This window comes from Notamacropus eugenii, chromosome 2, assembly GCF_028372415.1.
Source record: "Notamacropus eugenii isolate mMacEug1 chromosome 2, mMacEug1.pri_v2, whole genome shotgun sequence".
Lineage (NCBI taxonomy): Eukaryota > Metazoa > Chordata > Mammalia > Diprotodontia > Macropodidae > Notamacropus > Notamacropus eugenii.
The window spans coordinates 392,664,343-392,690,156 of NC_092873.1; the positions used below are offsets into that span (position 1 = coordinate 392,664,343).

Below are 25,814 nucleotides of genomic sequence, written 5' to 3' on the forward strand. Positions count from 1 at the left end.
TGTGTGTGTGTATGTGTGTGTGTGTGTGTTTGCTACATATAGTAATGCATTTTTCCCTGTCAAAAATGGAAGCTATTTATTATTCTTTCAAAGCTTCAAGGTAGTTTAATTAGTAAATGTGATGGATTTTTATTAGATTGAAAAGTATTTAACCATTCTCATTCCCTCTATGCACTAAGCACAATGGACCAAGCTGTTTTGTATTTTACTAGAGGAAAACCTGATTCCTTTCAATATCTGGCTGTTTAGAGACTATATATAAATGTAACTTTTTTTTTACACAGTAGATCTGTTGCCCCAAAATTGGTAGTTTGTTTTAATTTTCTCTGGAGGAGCACACTATTTAAAGAGATCCTCTGTGATTTCTATTGTAATATGAATATTTATTCCCCAAATTACATGTTTTTATATTCAGTTTTCATTACTTTTGTAAAGAGAAGAAATGTCCACAGTGGGAACATTTATCCAAGTCAGAGTTGATATTTACGTATGTTGACATGTTTTGAGTACACTGCTAATCTGTAGCCTTGCTTCTCCTCTTCCCCTTTTCCCTGATCATATCCAGCTTATTTCTGTTTCTCTTATTTCCGGTAAACATTTATATTATCTGTCAAATCTAATAGGTCTTTTAATTCATAGCATTCCAGTGAGTTAAAGCCCTTAGGGAAGCTTTCAAAGTTATAGTTTTATAAACCACAAAGAATGAAGTTTCAGATGGCTAATTAGTAGCATTGTTCCAAGAGAATTTCCAAATTGATAATAGAGCAAGGCAAATATCATTGGGAAATGGAACTTTCTAGGCCTCTTAATATCTTCTTCCTTTTTCTGTAATCTTTTTCTTTCTTTTTCTCTCAGATAAAAAGAAACCATACACGGTCTACTGCCTTTTTTTCTTCCCTTAAGTAACAGGGTACATAACTCAGGCAATATATTATATTTATAGAACTGAAACTCTAGCTGAGGACGTGATCGTTAGGAAGAGGCACCCTTTTGAGTGCATTTCAATTAATGAGGTTGAAGAGACAGGTTTTGCTACTAGTGAGTTTAGTTCAACACTGATGGAAAGAAGTGAAGTCAACATTTCTCATGTGAGCTGATTTTGGGTACTCCTCTCCTTACTCTGTCCTGGCAATTGCAATATATAAGGAGATTGTGACATAATTCCCAGACTTTAAGAGGGGATATTAATATTTTCATAATTACATGAGTACTTAGAATTCTAAGAAAATACTGATAAAAATGCTTAGCATTTGTCCTTTTGTGTTGACCTTTTCCTGGGCTTTTAATCCCTTTTAACATCTTTCAGGAATTCAGTAGATTTCACATCTGGACAAAATCTTTTTTTTGTCCTTGTTAAAGGTTCTATCAATCTTGTTCTCCTTGTAGAGAATGGATAGAAAATTTGACTTCAGAAAAGATGCCCACCACAAGCTGCCTCATGTTGTGTTCAGATTTAATGAAGTTGTAGGCTAATGTTGTTTCCCTATAAATCGTCCCCTCATTTTTTGTGGCCTAGAGCACTTGGCATCAGTAGTTCTTGCTGGCATGCCAGTTTGGCCTTCAATGGTCTGGGAAGAAGAGAGAAAGTGAAAGAGGCAGGTAGCATCTGTCTTTTGTGTGTCCCCGGGGCAGGCAAGCAGCAGAAGGGAAAGTACTTGGGAAATCAAATGTCAGACTCTCTTATGATATAGTGTATTTAGGAAATGTGAACTGTAGGAACCCTTAATATATCAGAAATATAGTGTCGTAGAGAGGGTTAGGACTGGGCTTGATTTGAAGTTCATGAGGTTAGATTTTAATCCCAGTTTTCTTACTTAGTACCTGTATAATTTTAGGCAAGTCAATAAAGTTTTAATTGGCCTGTTTACTCATCTGTAAAATGAAGAATTTGCAGTAGGTTATCTACGTGATCCCTTCCAGATCAACTATGAAAATATTCATAACCTAGAATTCATCCAAGATAAAAAATTATGCTTCATTTTAATAAAACATGCATATTTATACTTATGTGTATACATATACATATACATATACTTATGTGTATACATATACATATACATATACATATACTTATGTGTATACATATGTATCATTTGCATGTGCACACATGCATATCTATATGTACATAGGCACATGAGTAGATTATATATATGAGCAGCATGTGCATATGTGTATATATGTATATATATGTTTATTCATAGACATATGCATTTATATGTATTTATATTTTATAATTATGTAATATAAAATATATAATTTATATATATTTGTGCATATATTTATGCATACACATATATACTGCTCACATGTATAAGATATGCTGCTCATATATATATTCAACCCACTCATATATGAATATGTGTATATATATATGTGTATATGTATATGCATATTGCATGAGTGAGAGAGAGAAGGGAAGGTTAGGGTAAGGCATGGGAGAGGGTAGTGGGGAGGAAGAGCAGGCAGCATATCAAGAACTGGACTGTCAGGAAGATTGCAGTTCAAGGTTCAAGTCTCACCTCTTACACTGGCTATGAGACACTAATCACTTAACTCTCAATGTTGGAGATAACTCTCTGACTACAAATGGCACAACAAATGCCAATCTTTATTTGTAGAGGGAATTCCTTATTGCAGTCTCCCTATACTGATGAAATCATATCCAGTCAAAAAAAAAATCCTATAAAATGGTAAGGAAAGTGACAGGGAAATGACATGCCTCAGTGGGGGGAAGAAACAAAACCTTTTTGACATGTGAGCCAGATAATCTGGATTCTAGTCTTGTCTCTTCATATTACTCTCAGTATTGCCTTTGGCAAATCCTTTACTTTGGATTTGAAATGCTTTGACTGTGAATTGTGAGGATTAGACTAGAAGATGTTATTCTAGGTCCATGTTGCTTTCTTGTACTGTTTCATTATTATATGACATGTGATCTTATCCGTATGGATATGCCCTCCAAAGGTAGATAAATAATAATCCAACACCCTTCCAGTCCAAATGATTTTTTGTCCATGTTCTCCATTAAATCCTCCAGAGGGCACTTACCTAATGGTAGTTCCAGGCTACATTCTGTCATCATCGTCTGTTTAGGGTGTCTGTACTGATGGCTAGCTGTAGGGGCTATCCTTGGCAATCATACAGTAGAGCCGTTAGGTCACAGATATTCTTCATCAAGTTGGGTTTTCTCATTTGGATATTTAGGCCAAAGTCGTGAGTGATTATGGATCTCTTTCTAGGACTTGAAGTTTTCAGTTACAGTGTTATCTATAGACAGGAGTATCTGGATTATTTTACCATCTTTTTTTTTTTTTTAATTCACCTCTTCATCAGACATCTTCTTTGGCAATAGCAAATACCTTTGATCATATTACTCCCTGTCTTATAGTCAGTTGGATATCAATAAAGAGCATCATTAAGTATCTATTTTTAAATCTTGAAAGGAATCATATCATTTTTATATATGTATGGGAATCTACTTCTTCAAGGGGAGCCATTAAGGTGGTATTTTGCTGCATGGATTCAAGTTGTTTATAATCAATGAACAGGAAGCATGGTGGCATCTTGTATTTTCAATATCTTTGGTCAATTTTATGACTGTAAAAATATTATAGTTGGATAAAGCCTGCCTATTCCTTTCTCATGTACTCATCAGTGATATCCTTGTCACATGTACATCTTTATTCTTATAAATATTTTATGGAGATAAAGACTATATACCTATGATTTCAGTAGTAGAAATAATTCTCAACTAAGGAAACTCCCTCTTAAAATACAAACCAGTATCTTCCTTGCACCTGAAGCACTGAGAGCTGAAGTTCCTTGCTTAGAAGCTCATAGCTAGTATATGTCAGAGGGAAGACCTGAACCTATGTCTTCCTTACTTCCTGGTTGATCTCTCTATCCGTTATAGCATGCTACTTCTCAGGTTTTCTACAGATGGGAAGGTAAGTATATAAGTGAGTTGTTATTCATGATAATATTATTCTGATTAACCTTTTTAAATGGTGGTAATAAGATATATAGCATTTACATAGCACTTCAGATATTATCTCATTTAATCCTCACAAAAATCCTATGAGACAGGTGTTGTCACTATCCCCAATTTATAAATGAGAAAACTAAAGGGTTGAAGAAGCTAAATAACTGGTCCAGGGTCACACAATTAGCTAATAAGAGTTTAAGGCAGAATTCAAACTCAGGTCATTCTGACTTCAAGTCCAACAATATGTCCACTGTCCTCGTATCTAGAGCATTCAGAATTTTACCCTTCACTCTACTATGCTTCTTTCCCAGTCAGAATTACAGGAAAGTAGGTTTTGCTTTGGTCCCAAATAATCCAAACAGAGGAAATTGTAAAACTTAGTCTTTTAATAAAACAAGAAAAGGCCATGCCAATTTCAAAGTAACATTCTGTAAAACAGGAGGAAAGATGCCTACTACAAAAAAGGAAGGAAACATAGAGAAATGCTGGTAATTAAGTAAAAATTAAAGCCAACTATTATAATACCAATTATAAGTAAAATTCAGAACATACTGGCTTGGTATTATTTATGTAAGGTCTTTGGGAAGGCCTTTGCTGACCAGCTAAACTGAATGTTAAAACATTTATAGAAGCTGTTGTTTGGTTTTATAGTTTCTATAATAAGCACTATTTTTATACACTACAGTCGCCTGATGTATCATCATGACTGTGGAGGTGACCCTGGATTCTTGATGGCAGTGCCAGTATAGTACTAGCCTCCAGCTTAGGGAAATGGAAGGGTTTCTAGTATGGGCACAGTGACAAATGGTCTATAATGAGACTTAGCCCAACAAAATTCTTTACAACTCATTACTAGGTTGACTGCAGTTTTGCTTTGGCCACAACAACTCTCTAACCTATGGAGGGGTTATCCTCTACACTGCTGGGGGAGTAACCATGAAGGTGGGTCTGTGCTGGAGGTTGCTGAATGAAGTCATGTGTACTAGAGTGGTAAGAGAAGACAATCTGAATTTGGGCCCATTCAGATTTGTATCAATCACTGACTTTTCCATTAACCACCAGAAACTACAGGAAGAACTAATATAGTTTTCAAAGACTATGGACTTCCATTTTTAGTTTTTAGGTAACTGGGAAATCACTAATCCCATTGCATTCTTAGTTTCGTGTTCTATTGAACTGTTTTTTTTTCTTTTCACCACCTTGGGAATGAGAGCTGTTTTTATTGTTCATCTAATGCGTTCCCCTTTGGCTCAGTGGATAGAGTATTGGGCTTAGAATCAGGAAGACTCATCATCATGAATTCACATCCAGCCTCAAACATTTACTAGTTGTGTGACCCTGGACAAGTCATTAACCCTGTTTGCCTCAGTTCTTTATCTGTTAAGTGAGTTGGAGAAGAAAATGGCCAACCACTTCAGTATCTTTTCCCAGAAAACCTCAAATACGTTCATGAAAAGTTAGACACAGCTGCAAAGCAACAGAACAGTAAAGGATCTTGACTACCTCTGGTTATCAGTGACTTAAAGAAATATGGTATCAGTCCTAATCATTTTTCACTTAAACTCTTGACTGCTTTGAAAACCTGGGTCACCTTCGTGTCAAAGTAAGGAATTAGTGAAGGTGCGCTCTCTCTCTCTCTCTCTCTCTCTCTCTCTCTCTCTCTCTCTTTCTCTCTCTCTCCCCCCACATATATACATACATAGATATACACACATATATGTGTATGTATGTATATATATTTGGAAGGGAAGAGGGCTGACAACATGAATAATATTCTACTATTGGAATCATTAGCACTTCAGATGTTCTACAAAGTCCTATTCCTTGCTGAGCCCTAAAACTACATTATTTTACTTATACTAGTGATTGCCCTAGAAACCCCACTTCCCAAAGTCATTTGCATCTTCATTACAAAAACTATTTTTATCCTATTTACATTTTCTGTTGAGATGGTGGTTTACCACTAGTAATTTTTTAACACCTTCTCTATTCTGGTTTTCTTAACTGTCACCTGGTATTTGTGTAATCCCCCTCACTTATACCATAGTTTCTTCAAAAATCCCATATCAAATACTTGCCTGTTGGGCCTTAGTCAGAGTTCATTTTTTAGGACTCAGTAACATTTTTGTTCAGATGACACATATCCTTCTGCCCATCCTGGGTACACATTCGTTTCCATTCAGTCCAATACTATATCATCTCAGATGCAACCATCATTCTTAGCAGAGTCCAAACATGGCCAAGAGAATTGATCATTTCTCAATGACCCTCTTATCCTGCCTACTTTTTGCATAAAAATGAGCAGTGCCATTGTGGTCACCAGAATTTCCAGTGAGAAACACTGGGGACCTGTGACTCATTTTAATTCATTTCATTGCCTTTGCATTGATATTCAGGGAGTACCAACACCTCTGTGTGTGAGGGCTTGCTGAGCCCTTTTCAGGGCTGCTCATCTACCTTTGGTATCTACCAATCACCCAGCTCTCACTTGTGGCTACAAGAAGTTGTAGTATGTACAGTGTCACAGCCTAGTAAAACCCTCTCAGCAGATGGGCTAAACCAGGTTGAGGATAACTGACGGCCTCAAACCCTTCAGTGAGTTAAAGGGGTGTGTACCCCAAGCATATGAAAGTTTCCCTTGGCAGAATGAGTGGATGAGAACAGTTTGTTCTAATGGCCATAAAGGCAGCTGAAACAGGTGCTATGGGGCACTTAGAGATTGGTCAGGCATTGAAGACACCAAGTCATCCACTGTATCCTGTACTGTTGCCAGTTGTCTTGACTTTTTATCTTGTCACTGGATTTTAATGATTTAAGAAGAAAGAATGAGGTCAACAACTTGAAGCAACTCAACCTCACTTAAATTCAATTGACTTGAGAGTCAGGATATCACCCATGATGCCACTGGTCCTCTTCAAAAATGAAGGATGAACAACATCAATTACACATCCTTCAACTTTTTTTCTTTACAGCGTCTTCACAATGCCTACTCTTAATACCTACAGCAGTTTTCTTATTCTGTGTCTCAATCCTCTTTCTTTTATATGTTGTAACTTCTCCTCAGCTGTGCTTCAGTATCACACCCCTCTATAATTAATACTCAGGGACCCCAAGTGTGACTCTTTTGTTCACATTTCTGAAATCACCTGCTCATAAATTAGGGTTAATAATTTTACCTTCTTGGAAGTGGCTTCTCAAATCACATTATACAGTGATTTTTTTTTCCTGTTTTAAGAAGCAGAATTCTCAGAGATTGTTTTAGTGCAAATCAGTCTAAGACAAAATCCTGTCTGCCTTCTGGCCATCAGCGAAAACCATGAAAGAAATGAATAAAGGGAATGGAAAATGGATCAGAGACATAATTAAATGAATAGAACAGTGAGATGCAAAGGGGAAAGCTGGCAACTCTGAGGATGTCATTTTTGGTCCCTCCTTTTTTTGCCATACTTGCTCCTTTTGAGTAAACTTGCTCATCCCTGCCCTTCTCAAATCATTCTATTCCTATATTGAGCCTCTCCCAGCCATACACACACCTCCTTTGACTGGCAGAAGTTGCCAGATATACTTTGTCTCAGTGAGATAAGAATGTCAGGGGTGAGAAATTGAATTTAAGCTAGGTATATGTTCAGAAATTTATACACTCAAATAAATCTGAAGACTATGGAGCCCCATTGTATGGGATCTAGAGTATGTGTTAACTGGTAGTTTGTACTTAAAATAGAGTCATTCATTAATAACTAGAAAGAATTCCTTTTGCCTCTAAGACAAAGTGATCTCAAGTACAAAGCCTATGCCAATTTGACCTCACACAAACTCTGCCTGGCTGTTAGCTAATCACTGTCACTGCTGATTTTGAGGTAAAGAGGTGGATTAGGAAATTTTAATTAAACTTTGGGTTGCAATTTTCCAGTGTGGGTTATAGATGATGAAATTAAGAGAACAGTCAGTTTTTTCCAGATTAATAAAACAGCTATGATGTGATTCTGTATTTAACACAGAACAAAAAGAAAAGAAAAGAAAAAAAGAAAAGAGAAAGATTTTTAAGAAACCTAGTGTTCTATATACAATGAAACTCATTTTCCCTGGTCATGTAGGGAAGTAGATAGTCATAATGGTGTGAGAACTCCTTATACTCTAAAATCTGCCTGACCCTTGGATAGAATTACCATAAAATTTAACAAACGTGGCATTCTGCCAAGGAAACCCCAAATGGGGTCAAGAAGAATTGTACATGACTGAAAAGGCTAAACAACAAAAGGACCTGCTACTTGGGTGCTAGATGCTAGAGATATAAAGGCAGAAACAGAATAAATTCCACCCCAAGGAACTTGCATTCTCATAAGAGAATATAACACATACTTGCATAATTGGATATGAAATATTTTGAGGAGGGAGAGAACATTAATGAATGGGGAAAGCTCTAATCCTCTGAGTCACGTTCACACTTTTGCTGCTTGTATTCTATACAATTGTGGTGTGGGGCAACTGGGGCAAACTCAATTTTAGTCTAGATAGGAGGTTCCTGTTGCCCTGTTCCTAGATTGTCTAGATACTTCACAGAAGGAAAGGGCCACATGCCCCTTTCTCAGCAGGATTATAGCCTCAGTACGGCTACCAATGCCTTCTTAAATCCACGGAACTAAACCTGTCTCAATATAAAGAAACACAGCTTTCTTCTACCTAGAATTTGTTATAATGAATCTGTCTTGAATCCTGTCTTAAGTAGATTGATCACCAGAAATGCTGGAAGCATAGCATTTTCACATGGTCTCACTGGTTACATAGTCCTATGACATGGACCACAAAAGGTAATATAGGAAAGCTCCAAGAAATTGTGATCAGTTCAATATAAGAGGAAACCATATGTCTTTCAAGCCCCATTTCTTAGTTCTGATGCAATGAAATTTCACTGAATGAGACTGTTGAAGAGAGAGATGGGAGAGCTGGTTCAAAATGTGAATGAATTCACTTAGACCTTCTCTGTAGCCATTGGGAACTTTATTGACACAAAAGCAGGGGGTCTGAGATTTGGCAAGGAGCTGAGCAAAGGCAGTGATATAGGAAAAGGACCAGACTTATATAGGATGATTTTAGGGTTTCCTTATGGGGGTTTAGAGATCTATGGTAAGTCTTGCAAGATAAAGACACTGGATGAGGACTATGAATGACACAAGATAAGGGAGATAAGGAAATCCCATTCCCCAGGATGAGGGGTGGGGACAAGGAATTTTATGGTCCAGGATAAGGGGAGGTTTTGTGGTAAGGGGAGACTTTAGGGCACCTTCAGTTTAGAAAATCAACCAGGGGCTTCACAAAGTCAATCCTTAACATTATTTTTGACTCTTAGGGCACTGTTTGTATTCACATCAAGATGAGTCTTCTCATATCTGTCCAAGGAACCCCTACTGCCAGTGCCTTCCTCTTGGGATTACCTCCCATTTATATCATCTATATATTATTGGTACCTAAGTGTTCACAGGTCTCTCCCATTAGAATATGAACTCTTGGTGGACAGGATCATGTTTTTGCCTTCCTCTTTTATCCTCAGAACTTAGTACAGTTCTCAGAACAAAGTAAATACTTAAATGCTTGTTAATTGATTAAACAGTACTCAACACTTTCTTGATTAGCCCTATTGCAAAACTTACCTGACAGTGGAAAAAAAAGTCTTTTTATGCAATTCTTTGTATGCCTTTCTGTTTCTCTATGTCCTAGATGTAGAACATTAAAATAAGACAGATCATATTTGGAGAACTGCTTTCAGTTTGGCCTTCCCATATATTAGAAAGGGAGTGGATATACTGGGGCGTGTCCCATGGATGATAAGAGGACTGACTTACATGTCACACAACAAATGATCCAAAGAATGTTTAGCCTAAAGAAAAGCAGTGTTTTTATTTGTTAAGGATTGGTAGGAGAAGAGGAAAGGGGAATAAGGGGAGAAAGGTATGAACTTAGAACATATAGGTCTTCAGAATAACACAATTTGAGAGTTAGAATAGACCTCAGTGGCTCCCTAGACCTAAAACAAGTTCCTCCTGTCCTATATACAGCAAATAGTCATCTGACCTCCTCCTGAAGGTCTTCAACGTGGAGGAAGCCAGGGTCTCTTGGGCAACCTCGTACGTTCCTGAACAGCTTTCATTTTTCTTGAGATCCAGCCTAAATTTGCTTCTTGGAAATTCCTATCCACTGTTCCATATTCCGCCCTCTGGGCACAAGTAAAAGAAATCTTTCCCTTTTATTAGGTGGTTGGCTTCTAAATTCTTGTAGACCCCACCTCAGCCACTCTCTATGAAGTCTTTTCTTCCCTGGACTACAAATCCCTAGATGGAAGAGGATTAGGTTTGTTTTGCTTGGGTCCACAGGGCAGAAGTAGGATCCAGCAATCCACCAGCATTACTAAATGCTTGTAAATTTTTATTATTGTTTGATCATGACATCATGACCAAACCCCACTTGGTCATCCTTTAGGCTGTGGTTGACTCAGAAAATGTAAATAGGAATTGCTTCTATTTTGGCCCCAAACACTCAAGTCTTCCCCTCCCAGTTTGACTTTATTTTCTGGACTAGGTTAAAGAGGTCATTCTTTGCCTTTTTTTTTTTTTTTACCTAGATAGATCAAACTGAAAAGAAGGGCAAAAATAAGCCCCTCATTCTTAAGGAGTTTATATTTTAACGTAGGAGACAATATGAAAAGAACTATGGCCATATAAGTTACATAAAATATAAATGGAAGGCAATCTTAGAGGGAAGGGATTGAGGGAAGAGGGGAGGACCAGGGAACTCCCACCAGAAAGGGCAAGGGACCCAAGGTGTAGAGAGGAAGATTTTGACTGAATGTGAAGAAAAATTTTCTAATCCTTAGAACTGTCCAAAAGTAGAATGCCAAAGGTGGTTGTGGGTACCTCATCACTAAAGGTTTTCACATAGGGCTAAGTGACCAATTTTTTTAGAAGTTACAAAGTGGATAATTCATACAGGAGTTATATTGCATCAGAAATTCTTAACTTGGTGTCCATGGATTTCAGGAAGTTCAAGGGAACATGGGATGGTCTGTGAACTTAGATGAGATATAAAAAAAAAAAACAACAAATTTTATTTTCGCTAATTTTTAAAAGTTTAGCATTTACCTCAATTGTGAATGTTCGAAACAAAATATTATTCTGCGAATGATCCATAGACTTTATTAGACTACCAAAGAGGGGTTTGTCATACACACACACACACACACACACACACACACACACACACACACACACAAATTTTTTTTAAGAAGGCCTGTTAGATGAGCTTTGAGGATCCGGCCTACTCATGGGCTGGATTAAATAGATATCCTAAAAAATCATTTTCCAGGGTATTTTTTTTCCCCACGGCCAATTTGTTAAGCCAAAAATTATGTGAAAATTGTGATCCAAAGGTAAAGGTCAACAAATAACATTTTATTGTGTTATTTAAAAGTCTTCATGCATGGTAATCATTTCTAACAGGATTATAAATTTAAAAAAAGAGAGAAAAGAACTCTGCAGCATGATTTATCTAGGGGTTCAATTGATTGAACTTGGATAAATTATTTATTACTTCATTAAAATTCAAGCAAGCCTGCAGGTTTTCATCTGATGCATTAAGTTGTCTAATATGGAGAAATTGCTATAGATCCATTATATAGGATGATTCTTCTAATATATGGCACTTTGATTTTGCAGCAAATTCAAATGAGATATAAATTTTGCGTTTTGTTTTCCTTTAACTAAAGTTGTTTACATAGACCCCAGGAGAAGGAGAATGGTGTCACTAAGGTCTGTGGAGGTTTGCATTTTTTTTAATCTGTTGGTGTACATGGTAAAGACAGTTTTGTTATACTCACTCAGTCATTTTTCAGTTGTATCTGACTCTTTGTGACCCCACTTGGCAAAGATACTGGAGTGGTTTGCCATTTCTTCTTCAGTTTATTTTACAGATGAATAAACTGAGGCAAACAGTTAAGTAACTTGCCCAGGGTCACACTAATAAATGTCTGAAGCCAGATCTCCAGGCCCAAAATTATCCACTCTGCCACCAGCTTGCCCTTGGTGATGGTACATAGTAACAGCTTAAATACTTTCATTTATTCATTCAATTTAAAATTTTAATTAAGTGAATTATTCCTAAGAAAAAAGCAATAGTTTTATAGTAAAGAAATAGAAGTATGTACTTATAAGCTGATTATTTTTTGAAATTTGACTTCAGTTTATTTGAATAGTAACAGATGTTAGTGGAAAAAGCTTTGGTTAAAAAAAAGAGACTAATCCTAATGTCCTGGTATTTGAGATCACAAAACAAGCTTAAAGAATGAAGGCAGCATGCAATAGTAGAAAGTGCCCTGGACTGGGAATCAGAAGGCATAGGTTCAAATCCCAGCACAACATCTTAGTAGCTGTAAAACCTTGGTCACTTCATTTAATTTCCCTGAGCCTCAATTTCCTTCAGTGAAAATTGGAAAAAAAAATTATATTTGTCCTATCTATCTCACAGTAGAAGGCAAGAAAATAAATGGTTGGGATCAGTCAGTCAATCAATAAGCATTTTTAAAGTACTTACTAGATGCTAGGCCATTTGCTAAGTTCCAGGACTATAGTAAAGGCAAAAACAGATTTGTCCTTAAGTAGCTGGCATTGTATTCACAGAATAAATAGATAACTACTAACATAAGCTAGCTGTATATAAATTAGATGGTAGGTCATCTGAAAGGGGTGAAATATGATGCCTGCCTGGCAGTGGGACATGTCTCCTATTAGGATGGCATGGTCCCCAGGGTAAGAATTCTAGAACCAAGATGATTAAATATCCAGGAGGGTACAGTAGTAGAAGGTACAGTATCTCATATGAAGCTCACAACAACCCTGGGAGGCAAGTGTTATTAATTATCTACTTTTTACAGATTAGGAAACTGAGACATAGTTGAAGAGCTTTTGCCCAGGGTCTCATAGCTACATTCTGAGGCAGGATTTGAACACAAGATGATGATATTTACATTCCTTCACTAAAGCTTTTCTCTCTTGTCTCATAATGGTGTGGATGTGATTCTGGGTTCTTGAAAGTATTTCCAGTGGAATGTCACCCTAGTCAGGGCTAAAAAGCTTGGTATGACAGGGGTGGACTTGACATCCAGGGACCAGCCTAGCTAAGTTTGGAAGGGCTTATCAATAGAAAGAATTTTGGTTTAATTATCAGGTAATATTTTTGGGGGCAGTCATCTGAATCAGTGGAGGGAATACCACCCAAATTAATGAAGTTATGGACCTTTTGAAGTATGTGGGTTGTACTTACACTGACTACCACAAAGAGTTTTCATCGAGAAAGTGCATGTAAAGTGCTCTGTGTCTTTCAAACATGTATCAATGACTTGCTAAGTATTGCTTACCTTCATTTGCTGAATATTGGGATATTGAATGAATGGTTTAACTTTGGGGAACTGTTGCTCCTATTTTGTCCTTCATTCTTGAAGAGGACCATGACATCAGAGAGGTGATGCCACGACATGCAAGTGAATTGGATTTAAGTGAGGGAGAACTGCACAAAGACACCAGCCTCACTTTCTCCTCTGGAGCCGTCTGAGTCCAGTGGCCAGATATGTGTCAGGATAACTGGAGATTTGGAGAACTGTGGATATCCCCTGTAATTAGGTAACATGGTAGATATCACCTGGAATTAGGCAACCTGGTATCGTGGAAAAAATATTGGCGTTGGTATTAGGAGAGAGCTAGATTAGCCTCTTGCCTCCAACTTTCACTAGTTTTCTAATTTTTGGAGAATCACTTAATCATTTTTGTGCCATAGTTTGCTGGTGTACAAAATGAGAGTATTATTTGTACCAACTTCACAGGATTTTATAAGGTTCAGATGAGGTAATGAATACAAAGTGCCTAAGGCACTCTATAAAAGCTATTTTAGGAGTGAAGTGAATGTGCAAGTCAACCCTGGTGGAGAAAACCTCCTGTGCTGCTCTGACAGATTGCTATGACCTTCCCTGTTGGGAGCAAGTCTCTCTACCAGATCAGACAGCCCAGGTAACCTGTCCCAAAGTGGATTTTCTTGCCAAATCAGGAGACCTGTTAGCATTAAATGTTAATGAATGAACATATCTGTTGGAACAAACAGAACCTTCATCTCAAACTACCTTTGATTTCAAAACCAAATTATCTCTAAAGAGGCTGAAGCAAGTGGTAGGTCTACATAGGAAGGAGTGAACTTGCCAGAGCCTAAGAAATCCTTTTTAAATTTTGGCTTTGCATCTTCAGGTCCCCAGTAACTTGATTTTTAACCTTCCTACAGGGTGATCTCATCTATGTCCTCAGTATGTTTTATGTACTTTCTTAGGTTTCTCATCTTAGTTTCATTTTTGTTCATCCAGGTTATGGACACACAGTACCTTTATCAGATGGAGGTAAAGCCTTCTGCATCATCTATTCTGTCATTGGCATCCCCTTTACCCTCCTGTTCCTGACAGCGGTGGTCCAGCGTATCACCGTTCACGTCACCAGGAGGCCCGTGCTCTACTTCCACATACGCTGGGGATTCTCCAAACAAGTGGTTGCCATCATTCATGCTGTCCTGCTTGGGTTCGTGACTGTGTCCTGCTTCTTCTTCATCCCGGCAGCGGTGTTTTCCATCTTGGAAGATGACTGGAATTTCTTGGAATCCTTTTATTTTTGCTTCATTTCCTTAAGCACCATTGGCCTGGGGGATTATGTTCCTGGAGAAGGCTACAACCAGAAATTCAGGGAGCTGTATAAGATAGGCATCACGTGTAAGTATCTCGGACATTTATAAAAGCAAGCAGAAGGTGTGTAACACAAATGTTTCCTGATCCTGACTCCATTCCTTCTCCTCTTTGTCCTTGTACCCTAAGGCTACCCCATCTATTGGTGGTAGGCCACTTTTCAAAGGTTCGATCATTTTCAGAGTTGACCAGTACCTACCTTTCTACTCCTTTCCACCATTATTCCATTTTTCCACCATCTCTGGCAAGTTCACTAAGCCAAAATAAATTGTCATCCTTACTGAAAATTAAAACTCCTTTTACCATTCTTAGAGTCCTGATAATATTAATATTTTGTATTAGTTCTTCACTAATGGAGCACTGAGAAGTTGTCAAGTTCAAAGTCAGTATGTGTCACAGCAGGATCATAGACTAGACCTGGAAAGAAAGATATCTAGTCCAGATAGAAAACTGAGTCTCAGAGAAAGTAGGTAACTTGCCCAAGGTCACACAGACAATGAGTAACAGGGTCAGGATTTAAACTCAAGTCTTTCTGACTCCAAGGCCTGCCGTGTGTCCTGCCTGATACATATATGCTGACAGATGTGTTCTAAGGCATTAAAAATAGACTTATAGTTATCCCAGTACCAAATAGGGTACCCTTCCATTATATCTAAACAGTAGAGCAAAAATAGCTGATTTAACTCATTGAATAGCTCATTGAAATACCATAGTTTTAAATTCTTACATTTTAATTTTAAATTTTTAAATTCATAAACCTTGTACTAGAGCCTATAGATGCTGGTCGTGTACTTTCATATACCCAGGATACCCTCCCTCACAGGTATGTCTGATTTATTCAGAGATCAGCTCTTTCTGAATAAGAGAACAGGTAAGTATCATTACACATGCTTTGCTGATATAGAAACTCCTAAAGACTGAAAGGATACACAGAAAGTCCCTGACAAAGTATAGCCTCGAGGGAGCTGAAATTTCAATGATCAAAAATTTAAAACAGCTTCAGTCAGTCACAGGTGTCAACTTTCTCTTTTTTTTTTAAATTGGGAGATTTTTCTCCTTTAACTCATTCCATCCAGATAGCCTCATTTTTCTATTAAATAGTGGAATGGAAAATGAGGCATCTAGATGACACAGTGGATAGAGTTCCAGTCCTGGAGCCAGGAAAACTTGAGTTCAGACTTGACCTCAGACACTTATTAGCAGTGTGACCCTGGGTAATTAACCTCCTTTCCTCAATTGTAAAATAGAGATAATAATAGCTCTTACCTTTCAAGGTTGTTGTCAGGATATCTCAGGTGAGATACTTATAAAGTGCTTAGCATGGTGTCTGGCACATAGTAGGTCCTCTATAAACATTAGGTAAATATTATAATTGTTTAGATTTGGAATTACATTTCAACACTCAATAGAAATATTATGCTTTAAGGTCATAAAACAGGTTAAAGACAGGAACATATTTTATCATCCTTGGGGTTGGCACTTGTTTGCCGGTGGAGGGTGAATTAGAAAGGGAAAAGTAAAGGGGGGAGAGACACGTGTTGGCACTCAACTGTACTGTATGTAGCTGGGTATAGATGTGTCTAAATAGCATTTTGTATAGACACAGCCCAACAGATGCTATGTGCTCTGTGATGGCATGTGCACATCACTTCTATTTCTGAAAGGAGCCCTCATACAGTTCTTGCAGAGAGCTAGGATTTTGGGTGAGACAGCCAAAGCATGTCACCAGAAGAGGAAATCATGAAATTCTCTGTGTCTGTTCAAGTCTTTAGGGGGAAAATTATTTAATAAAGGCAAATGCAACATTCCCATTCTCTTAGTGTCAAATGCCTATTTATTTCAAGGATACTACAAAGATACACAAGAATAGATACACAGGGATACCACAAGGATACCACAGGGCTTGTCTGAAAATAATTTTCAAGTCTTAGAATTCTAAAAGAGAGTAAAGGGGAAAGAGGGGTCATAGGATTTTTATTTCCTTCTGATTCTTATGACTTTAGTAATGAATTTTCTTTTCTTAAAAAGGAATTTTTATTTTAATCTTTGAAGATTATGTCTTTCCCTTATCCCTCCAACCTCTCTCCCCCCTTTTTGGAGCATGACTGTGCTCATTTAGAGGATGTCTTTTCCTTATAGTTTAAATATAATGAGCAGGGTTAATCATTCTTTTGCCAAATTGAACTGTGATGTGCCAAAAGTATTACCATGAAATCATGAAAATATTTAGGCCTGCTGGTAGATTATGTGGAAATATAAATAGCCACAGAGAGGCCTACTTCATTTCTAGCATAACTCTTGAAGAAATTTTCCTTTGGCTTAAACTGTATTTTTATTATGAAACATCTGTTCCATAGGGAAAATATGGATCAAGGATTTAACATCCTATAAGAACATTCCAGTTCTCTTAAAACAGCTATGTGAAGGATTACAGAGCTTTAATGTACTTCTTTAAATTTCTTTTGAAATGTTTCTCTTTATAAATCAGGAATGAAGAGCCCTATCTTGGTCTCTTGTGGATAATTCTTATATCAATAATACCTTTCTTAAGTAGTTATATATCCCAGGTACTTTGCTAAGAGCTGGGGTTACACAGAAAAATGAAAAATAGCCCTTTCCCTCAAGGAACTTATATTCTATCAGATACATATAATCCAGTAAATATGCTTCTTTGGAAATAGCAATCAGGTAAGCCGATACTAATAAAAATGAGAAGCTGTAGCTGAGCACACATTTTTTTACCTTTCAAAATGGTACTTGAAATTTGAAAGAAAATTTTAATTTTTATTGTTATCTTTTGTTTTAATATTGACTTTATTTTTGAAAATATGCTTCCTCCTCTCTCCTACCTGGAAAATCATCCCTTGTAACAGAAAATAAAAAATAAAGTATTCCAGCAAAACTAACCAACACCCCAAGTGGTCCTGATCATGTATACAGTGTTCTGTACACAGTCATCCATCTCTGCAAGGAGGACAGGGAAGCATATTCTCTCACCTCTCCTAAAATTTGAACTTAAAGGTTCAAGCTTAGTCTTTCTGATTTCCCAGAATTGAGTTTTGTCAGAACTTTATAACGAAACTTCTTTTCTAATAATGAAAATGTTGTCAATGTGTTTAATTCCTCCAGCCCTGAGTTTGTGACTTGGGGTTTGTGAGGAAGGAGGCAGGGGTACGTTTCAGCACTGCAGAGGATAGCCTTAGAGACTCTGTGTTTCTCTTCTAGGTTACCTGTTGTTGGGTCTCATTGCCATGCTGGTGGTTCTGGAAACCTTCTGTGAACTCCACGAGCTCAAAAAGTTTAGAAAAATGTTCTACGTAAAGAAGGATAAGGACGAAGATCAGGTGCACATCATGGCACACGACCAGCTCTCCTTCTCTTCCATCACAGACCAAGCGGCAGGTCTAAAAGAGGATCAGAAGCAGAATGAGCCCTTTGTGACAGCTCATGCAGCCACTTACTCGGATGGCTCAGCTAACAATTAAAAGTAGGGTCCCTCACTCCCATTGTCCTAACACGGTAATGTCCCTGCAAGTCAGAAATAGAAAAAAAAGCATTTTTTTCATTCTTATGGAAATGTAAAAGCCAAGATGATGATGCCACTTAAACAGATAGCCATTATTTGAGGTCTCAAATACAAACAACCAAAATAGCAAGCCTGGGCTCAGTTGGAAAATGTAGTATCTGAGGAGAGATAACCTCTACCTGTAAGTTCTGTGACAAACAAGACTGGGCTTTGCAGATAGGTGAAAAATGCCAGAAACAATGACCCCCATGGAGAGGTTAACAATGCTTGGTGAGAAGCAAGTTTTATACTTTGAATTGAGAAATTTTTGGTTTGTCTTTGAATCATTAGCAGCTGCATAGCAAAACTTTCTATTTAAGAGAGAGGCTTAGCAATGTGTTTTATAATTACGCTCCTGTGTACTGTTTGCATGTGCCCCCCTCCCCACAAAGTGATTATTTTTGTAGAACCTAAGTTAAGACCTACTATTTATAATGAATGTTTAACTAATACGCGTGTACATAGAAAGTATAAATATGTTTATATCCTGTGTATATATAAATGTATATATATGTGGTAGGTCCCTAGAATTCAGTGAACTTCATAGACCAGAACTGTAGATAGATTTTGTTTTCTCTCTTTATATAAGAAGTAACTCAGAATTGCTGCATTTGATAAGTGAATGAAATAGTATTATGTTTAGAACTGACTAGAGAGACTCTGGAATTGCAAGAAATACTTGTCTCTTGCAGTGGTATTTTGTGAAATGTCTGAAACTTTTGTAAAAGTTTCTTTTTTGTGAACAAGAAATGAAGAATGTCATTTGTATAGAAGTCAAGATTGCTAAAGATAGTTTTGTAAGGTTTTTCTGTGATTTGCAGCCATTCAATTTTTTAAAAAGCACAGAACTTTCAACCGAGAAAACATGAAACAAAGGTCTGGTTAAACTAATTCAGTTAAGTGTCTAAAATTCATAAGGTGGAATAAACAAAAGTGTATGGCCTGTGGCTACACTTAGTGTCTTTTATGGCAGGGAAAACTTTAACAGTGTCTCCATGGGCTCTCTTCACTCCTGTTGTAGAAACCATAAAACGAACAGTTTTCAATGATGCCTAGAGGAAAATACTAAAAATTTCAAATAGGAAAAATTAACAGTACCATGAGGGCTAACTATTGCTCAGTGACAGGGTACACATTTCTTATCTTTTTTATATGTTACATTACTTAGGGATGCTGATATTAGAATGATCACGGACTTGACTGTTAGAAAAAATTAGCACTTTAGGTGATTCACTTCAAGCCAATTTGCTACAATTTGGCCTATTTATGAAAGGGCTAACCTATATTTAAAATATACACATACACATCCTGTTACATTATGTGCAACAATAAGCCAACCTACTTCTCATATCATCACTTTCATGTCAGTCTTTGAAAATGTAGTCTTCTGGTTTCCATTGCACTTTTGTTACTCAAGAAAATCATGTTTTTGTCAAATAGAAATAGAATCCATTCCAAGTGTTTGTTTGAGTCTGTAGTAAAATTCCAGTGGCCAATTCCTATCTTGGTGAACTAGTTTCATCAGCAGAATTTTTTGTTCAAAGTTTAAAAGACTTTTGTCAGATCTCCTTGAAACCTAATCCTATTGCCCCCATAGGCTTATTATATTTCCTGGTGTTTCGTTACACATTCACCTTGCCTTTGCAGAGGAGAAACAACCCCATGCAAGGGAAGTTATTGGCTAAGTGACAAATTGAGAGAGTGAAGAAACACATTTTGGATATGAAGGGGATGGAATAGTTGACAGTCTGTCGTTGATTGGCACAAAATGAAGACTGGTGCTGATGGAGAGTGTAAATCAAAGTAATGATAAGTGACACTTGGGTGGTATGCTGACATTTTATTAGATGCAGCAAAAGGCTTTTGTTAGCCACAGCTGTCTGGCTTTAGTACAAGGGAGAAAGGGATTTATAAATATGATGAAAGAGAAGGAGGAGAAGGAGGAAAAGAACTTGCAAATGTTACTATGGATCAAAGTGGCATTAACAAAGTACTTCATGTCCTATATATTCTTGATACATTCATTAATTCTCTCAGAATTATGATGTGATTTCTTTCTTTACATATGTGGAAAGTAAGGAGAAAAAACAAGAAAATACTGCTTTTTTCAGATGAGAATTTAAAGGAAGGGTTTCTTCTGCAATCAGTCACTTGCATCAGTCATCAATAAAATTGTAATTCTCTTTATATAAGTGGAGGCATGGAGTAGGATGCAGGAAAATACAGTCAGGAATGGAACTAGATTATAGGCTTTGATATGATCCTAAAGGATGAAAGCTTGGAATTGTGCCCACTGATTGCCTTTTGGTGCCCTTCCTTAGGGATACAAAAGTGTAAAACATTTTGTGGTCTGGATGATGGTATAGATTCTTAAGAAGGGCATTCTAGATAGTGTGTTCAGAACAAAAGATGAATATTTTTCTCCAAGATTTTTTTTTGCATCACAAGGCATTTTCACTGAGAGAATTGCAGAGATTGTTGTCTTTAGGAAAAGAAGGGAGAACAATGGGGAAAAATGGTTTGGGGAGATGATTGGCGTAGTATAACTGATAGACCTCTCAGGAGAAAAGACAAAGATCTTATGGAAAATGTTCTGGGAATGAAAAAATAATGTCCTTTTGAGTATAGGTATGGAGATCTCTGTAAGAAGTGTACCCTGGAATGTTTTCAGACAAATCCTCTGAGGAGATGGTAATCAGAGGAAGGATTGATTAGTTGTCCTGAGGATGATGTGACTCAGTAGGCTCAGTAGAGGGTTATTTTGGATGGACAACTAAGGTAAGGAGTATTATATTCTTTGCTCTAAAACAAACATGGCTATCCTTCCACATACCACCCTCATGTGCCTTTTGTGAAAACGAGTAAGACCATACCAAGTATATTTTGAACCTTCAGACCCTAAGGTAAAGGGAAAACCAGCAAATGTAAATCATCATTTTTTGCCCCGATGGTCATCCAGATTACCCAAAACACTTATATTAATTAACATTAAGGAGCCAGTAGTAGCTCATCGCTCATAATTCAGAATTCTGTCAACATTATTTCCTGATTGTGTGGTATATTCAATTTGTGTTGTGATTCACTCTTTTCTGTAGAGCATTCATGCTAAGAAGAGATTTGGTTGATGTCCACCTTCAGGTGAAATAAGTGAAATAATCACTTTGGACTTCACTTTAGGAAATGTATTTATCTGCTCAACATATCATCCCTTTGTGAATTTAGTAAAAAAAAAAAAAAAAAACAACACAAAAAAACAAAAAAAACCTTCTTTTGGTTGCATTTAAAAAACTGAGATAATAAAAGCTTTGCCACTGACCTTAGATGCCTACTGTATATTTAGTGAAACTAAACCACTATGTAATATATTTTGTTTTCTCTTGCAGAGATTTGTTCATATTTCCCAAGGACTTTTATTTTATCAAAATTGGACACCCATACACCTCTGTCATTTGAGGAGGAAAGCATGAAATTGTATACTTGAGAGCAAAGGTTATTTTGGTGTTCATTACTTATTTCTTCAATGGCTTGTACAATAGTACTTTTCTTTTTATCTGGCAACCTCAGCTCTCGGAAACTCAGCCAAGAACCCAGAAGGAAGCAAATAAAACAAAACTCTGAATGACCAAAATAAATGTCACAAAGTCCATGCATGAATTTTATGTTCTTTACTCATATGAGGAAGGTCCCTTGGTCACTCGGTTATATCCTATTTGTACTTAGCCTAGGCATGTGTCTAACAAGTTTGGTTATCTGATTCCTCTACTTGGAGCAGATTAAAAGAAAGGAGAGAGCACTAGAGGCAAGAAGTGTCTGCTGAGAGCAAAAAAAGACAGAAAAATTATTTAAAAAATAACAGACACAAGAACATAGAAATTCATATTATAGGTCTAAGGATCATTTAGTGTGTGTCTAAACAATTCTTCATTCATCAATTGTTGAAGGTATCCATCACTATTTTAGAGTGTAAAACAGCATTAATGTTCATAGTGATGGCCCTTAGTCATCAAGGAAAGTTTAAATTCAATTTAATAAAACAAATATGTAACACATTTTAAAGAATGGTTTTTAATACAAAATTCTTAAGATTGAGGGGGAGTTTGGGAAAAATTATCTGGTGAATCCAATTATATGGAACAGTTGGTTCTCAAATGATACCAGATAAGTAAATTGTTTCAGTCTTAATATGCTATCCTTTGTCCTTGAAGATGATGCTATGCTTAATAATAATTTAATAAATAAACTGGAATGAATTATACACAGTTGAATGAATTAGAGGATCTCTTGAGGTCATTTCTATCTCACTAATTCTGTAAAAATCACATGACATGGGTAGTGCTTTTACCATGATATCAGTACATTTTTAAAACTTGTTAGGCACTAAAAGCCTAGCAAATCCCTTGGGCACCAGAAATTTAGAACTTAACCAGAAAGTTTCTATGGTCCAAGACATCACCACATTTTATCTGTAATTTTTATGCTATTTCATTACTGACCTTCCCTTAAAGAGATGATGTCAAAGCACTTTTGGTTTAAGTACTTAAATTTGCTTGGGATACCCCTCATTGATGTGCCTACCTGCATTATAAAATCTAACATCCCCCTTTGCCATTGTTACTAACCAGGTACATTGTGTGATGCATTACAATTTAGAACAGGTACATTGTGTGATGCATCACAATTTAGAACACTGTGACCTTAAAACTGGAACCATGCCTATTATTATTACAAATTCAGCAGTGACCATGGTCGACTTTAAAGGTCACTGCAGTTGCTTCTGAGTGCACTGCGTAAATCCTTGGTCTTCTTGGTCATTCTAAACCAGGATAAACCGGATTGGTAAGGAAAATAACAGCCCATAGTAGACTTTTAGAATGGTGCGCATTAATTAATTCTGCTGTGCAATAGATTTATGCAGCTTTTTCCTCCAGAATTTGAGAAGCTGAGCAAATTATTCAGGCTGTTTAAAATATCTGCCTACCATGTTTCTGTGACTAAACAAAAAAAGAATAACTGAGAGAATTACCAAGTCATTAGGACAAAAAGAAAAAAAACATCCTACTGTGGTGCCCCCTTTGAGATGATATTGGAACAAGTAAGAGAGAAATGTCTAGCTTAGTTTCGCTTTATTGATGCATATAGAATGTAGGCCAAGGTCATAACTCTGATGAGATCATTAAGCATATATATTTTAAATGATGAATTATTGGAAAATGACTCCCCCACCCCCTAAAAGATCAAATAACCCAGGACAATAAACATAAAATAAGGGAGAGTCAGGAAACTCTTGGTTTGCATCCCTGCCTCATCATTGGTGGAACTTCTATCAAGTCTCTAATAAATCTCCTAATTCCATTAGCTGCATCAAAGAAGACGATAGGTGTGAGAGCTATTTTATATGGATATTGTGTGGAATAATTGTTGATCTGATTGTAAAGTACTTTATTATATAAGGTGCAATATAATAAAATTATTCTTACATCGCTCCTTATATTTGCCTCAGTGTTTGAGCATCACATGGTAGAGCTATGTGTCCCAAATCTCAATGACAGCAAATCAGTTCTATTGACAAAAGCTAAATATGAAAGCTACAGTGATGATGAAATGATGCCCTACAGTGTTGGAGTGGGAGATACAAAAGGGGATGGGGTTAAGGATCAGTCAGCTAGCTGGCGTTAAGTTACACACCTAATATATTTCTATAGAACAAGTTTGAAAAATCCAATCTGAGCTATCCCACTTACCTGAAACCTTGAACTTGCTTGGAAACAGAAATGTTAAGGAGATTTATAAGAAGCAGTGACTCAAAATAAGTGTTCTGACATGACTATAAATAAATATAACTGTGAATCATTACCTTTCTAGTAAATAGATGGGTGTGTAAAATTGGTTATCCACAGCCAAGATATTTTAGCTTAAAGCTACAGTAACAAACTTGCCTTCTCACAGTGCATATCCATTCACATCCCCCCTAGATGATTCTGTGACTTTCCAGATATAGATATGGCCTGCTAAATATTGCCCCAACCAACATCAATTTGCAATGTTAAGATATTATAACCAGACTCCACCAATCCTGCCAAAAAAAGCTCTTTCCTTACACCAGCCTTGTCTTGGCCCATTGTGCTATGTTGATTGAAGTGGGAGGCAGGAGTGCATTCTTTTTGCTCTCCAACTCTTATTCCACCTGGTACTCCCCTCTTCTTGTACCATAGCAACCTGATACATCAGTTTCTCAGGCAAAATGAGGCTATGTCTCTAGAGTTCTCTTATTTTTCAATGCCAACTCCCCTATGCAAACTGAAGGTAAAAACCTCCATTGTTCTTTGCCTCTTTCTTTGCCAACCGCCCCTTCTCTCCAGTTCTTCTTTTTTCTCTTTTAATTTCTGTCTGTTAGCAGCCCCACCCAACACTATACATTCCTTGAGAAAGGAGCATTTTTCACCCTCCAGTCACACCAGCTTACTCAGAAGTAGGAAAAGAGAAGAAAAAAAGTTAGTGCCCTCTATTAAAAAAATAACTTATAGGTGGTAAATATAATTGTTGACATTCACTCTCAAGATATAGATACACATACATTCTGACTGAAGGGTTACACTGGATTCTCTCACTAAAATCCCAATGCCAAATATCAAGTCTAGAAATTCTGAGTCATGAGGGTGTCAGAGGGAGAGGGGAAGAGTAGAAATGGGTGTCACCGAACCCAGTGCCAAAAAGGATTATAGACATGATGATAGCAACCAGAAAACAGCTGCTTTCCTATATAACCTCAATGAAAATAAAATGCAGCCAGGTACCTAGGAGAAAGAGGAAGTAGCTTCCTGAGGTGGCCCAGTTTTCTTCTAACGATGTTTTATCTAATGAAATTACATATAAAAGAAAACAACAAAACCACTGTCCCCTAGCTGGCTATTCCATAGCCTTTGGGCTACTCCACCCAGCTTTCCCTGGGACTAAGAAGGAAACAGAACTGTGCTGATGAATGTTTAACAACTAGTTCTCTAGAAAAAAAAATACACCCATGAAACACTTGGAAGTTTAACATGTATTAATATTTTCTCCATCACTTTATTAAATCTAGACAATCAACAAAACAACTAATCAAGCCTTGACTTACAGTGTCTGCCAATTTCTGAGGTGTAATTGCTCACACAGAAAATTTAACAATCCCTTTGCTGGCTTGGTGTTGTTGCCAGCATATCCCTGGAAGAGAACATTATAATTTATATATTGTAAGATAAACCAAACCTGTTGCCCATCGGCTTCATACTGTGAGTGCTGACCACAGCAACAATTTTACTTGAAGAGACAGTTCAGGTCCTACTTAACTACTAATAAACTCCCCTTTAATCTAGCCCGTGGTCCATCACTTGCCCTTTCACAGATATCTATAACTCTGGTTCTGGTAACAGCCAACTTTGCCATCTCAATAATTAGCAGGGCTACTAGGAAGTGTGGTATATTACGATGAAATCAAGGGCATGCAACCTTCAGTACAAATTACC

The 25,814-nt window shown here is 37.0% G+C and overlaps 1 protein-coding gene across 2 annotated transcripts in view; it reads left to right on the plus strand.

The window, feature by feature from the left end:
- KCNK1 (potassium two pore domain channel subfamily K member 1) overlaps nucleotides 1-23,800 on the plus strand; it is a 64,703-nt gene extending 40,903 nt beyond the window's left edge. Inside the window, exons 2-4 of one of the 2 annotated variants that reach the window (XM_072647509.1) lie at nucleotides 14,379-14,774; nucleotides 17,973-18,234; nucleotides 21,696-23,800. In XM_072647509.1, coding sequence (XP_072503610.1) covers nucleotides 14,379-14,774; nucleotides 17,973-18,232 — 656 coding nt within the window. In that variant the 3' untranslated portion in view covers nucleotides 18,233-18,234; nucleotides 21,696-23,800. Of the gene's footprint in view, nucleotides 1-14,378; nucleotides 14,775-17,972; nucleotides 21,628-21,695 lie in introns of those variants that run through there. The other variant, XM_072647508.1, reaches the window with a different exon arrangement.
- Nucleotides 23,801-25,814: the final 2,014 nt, after the last annotated feature.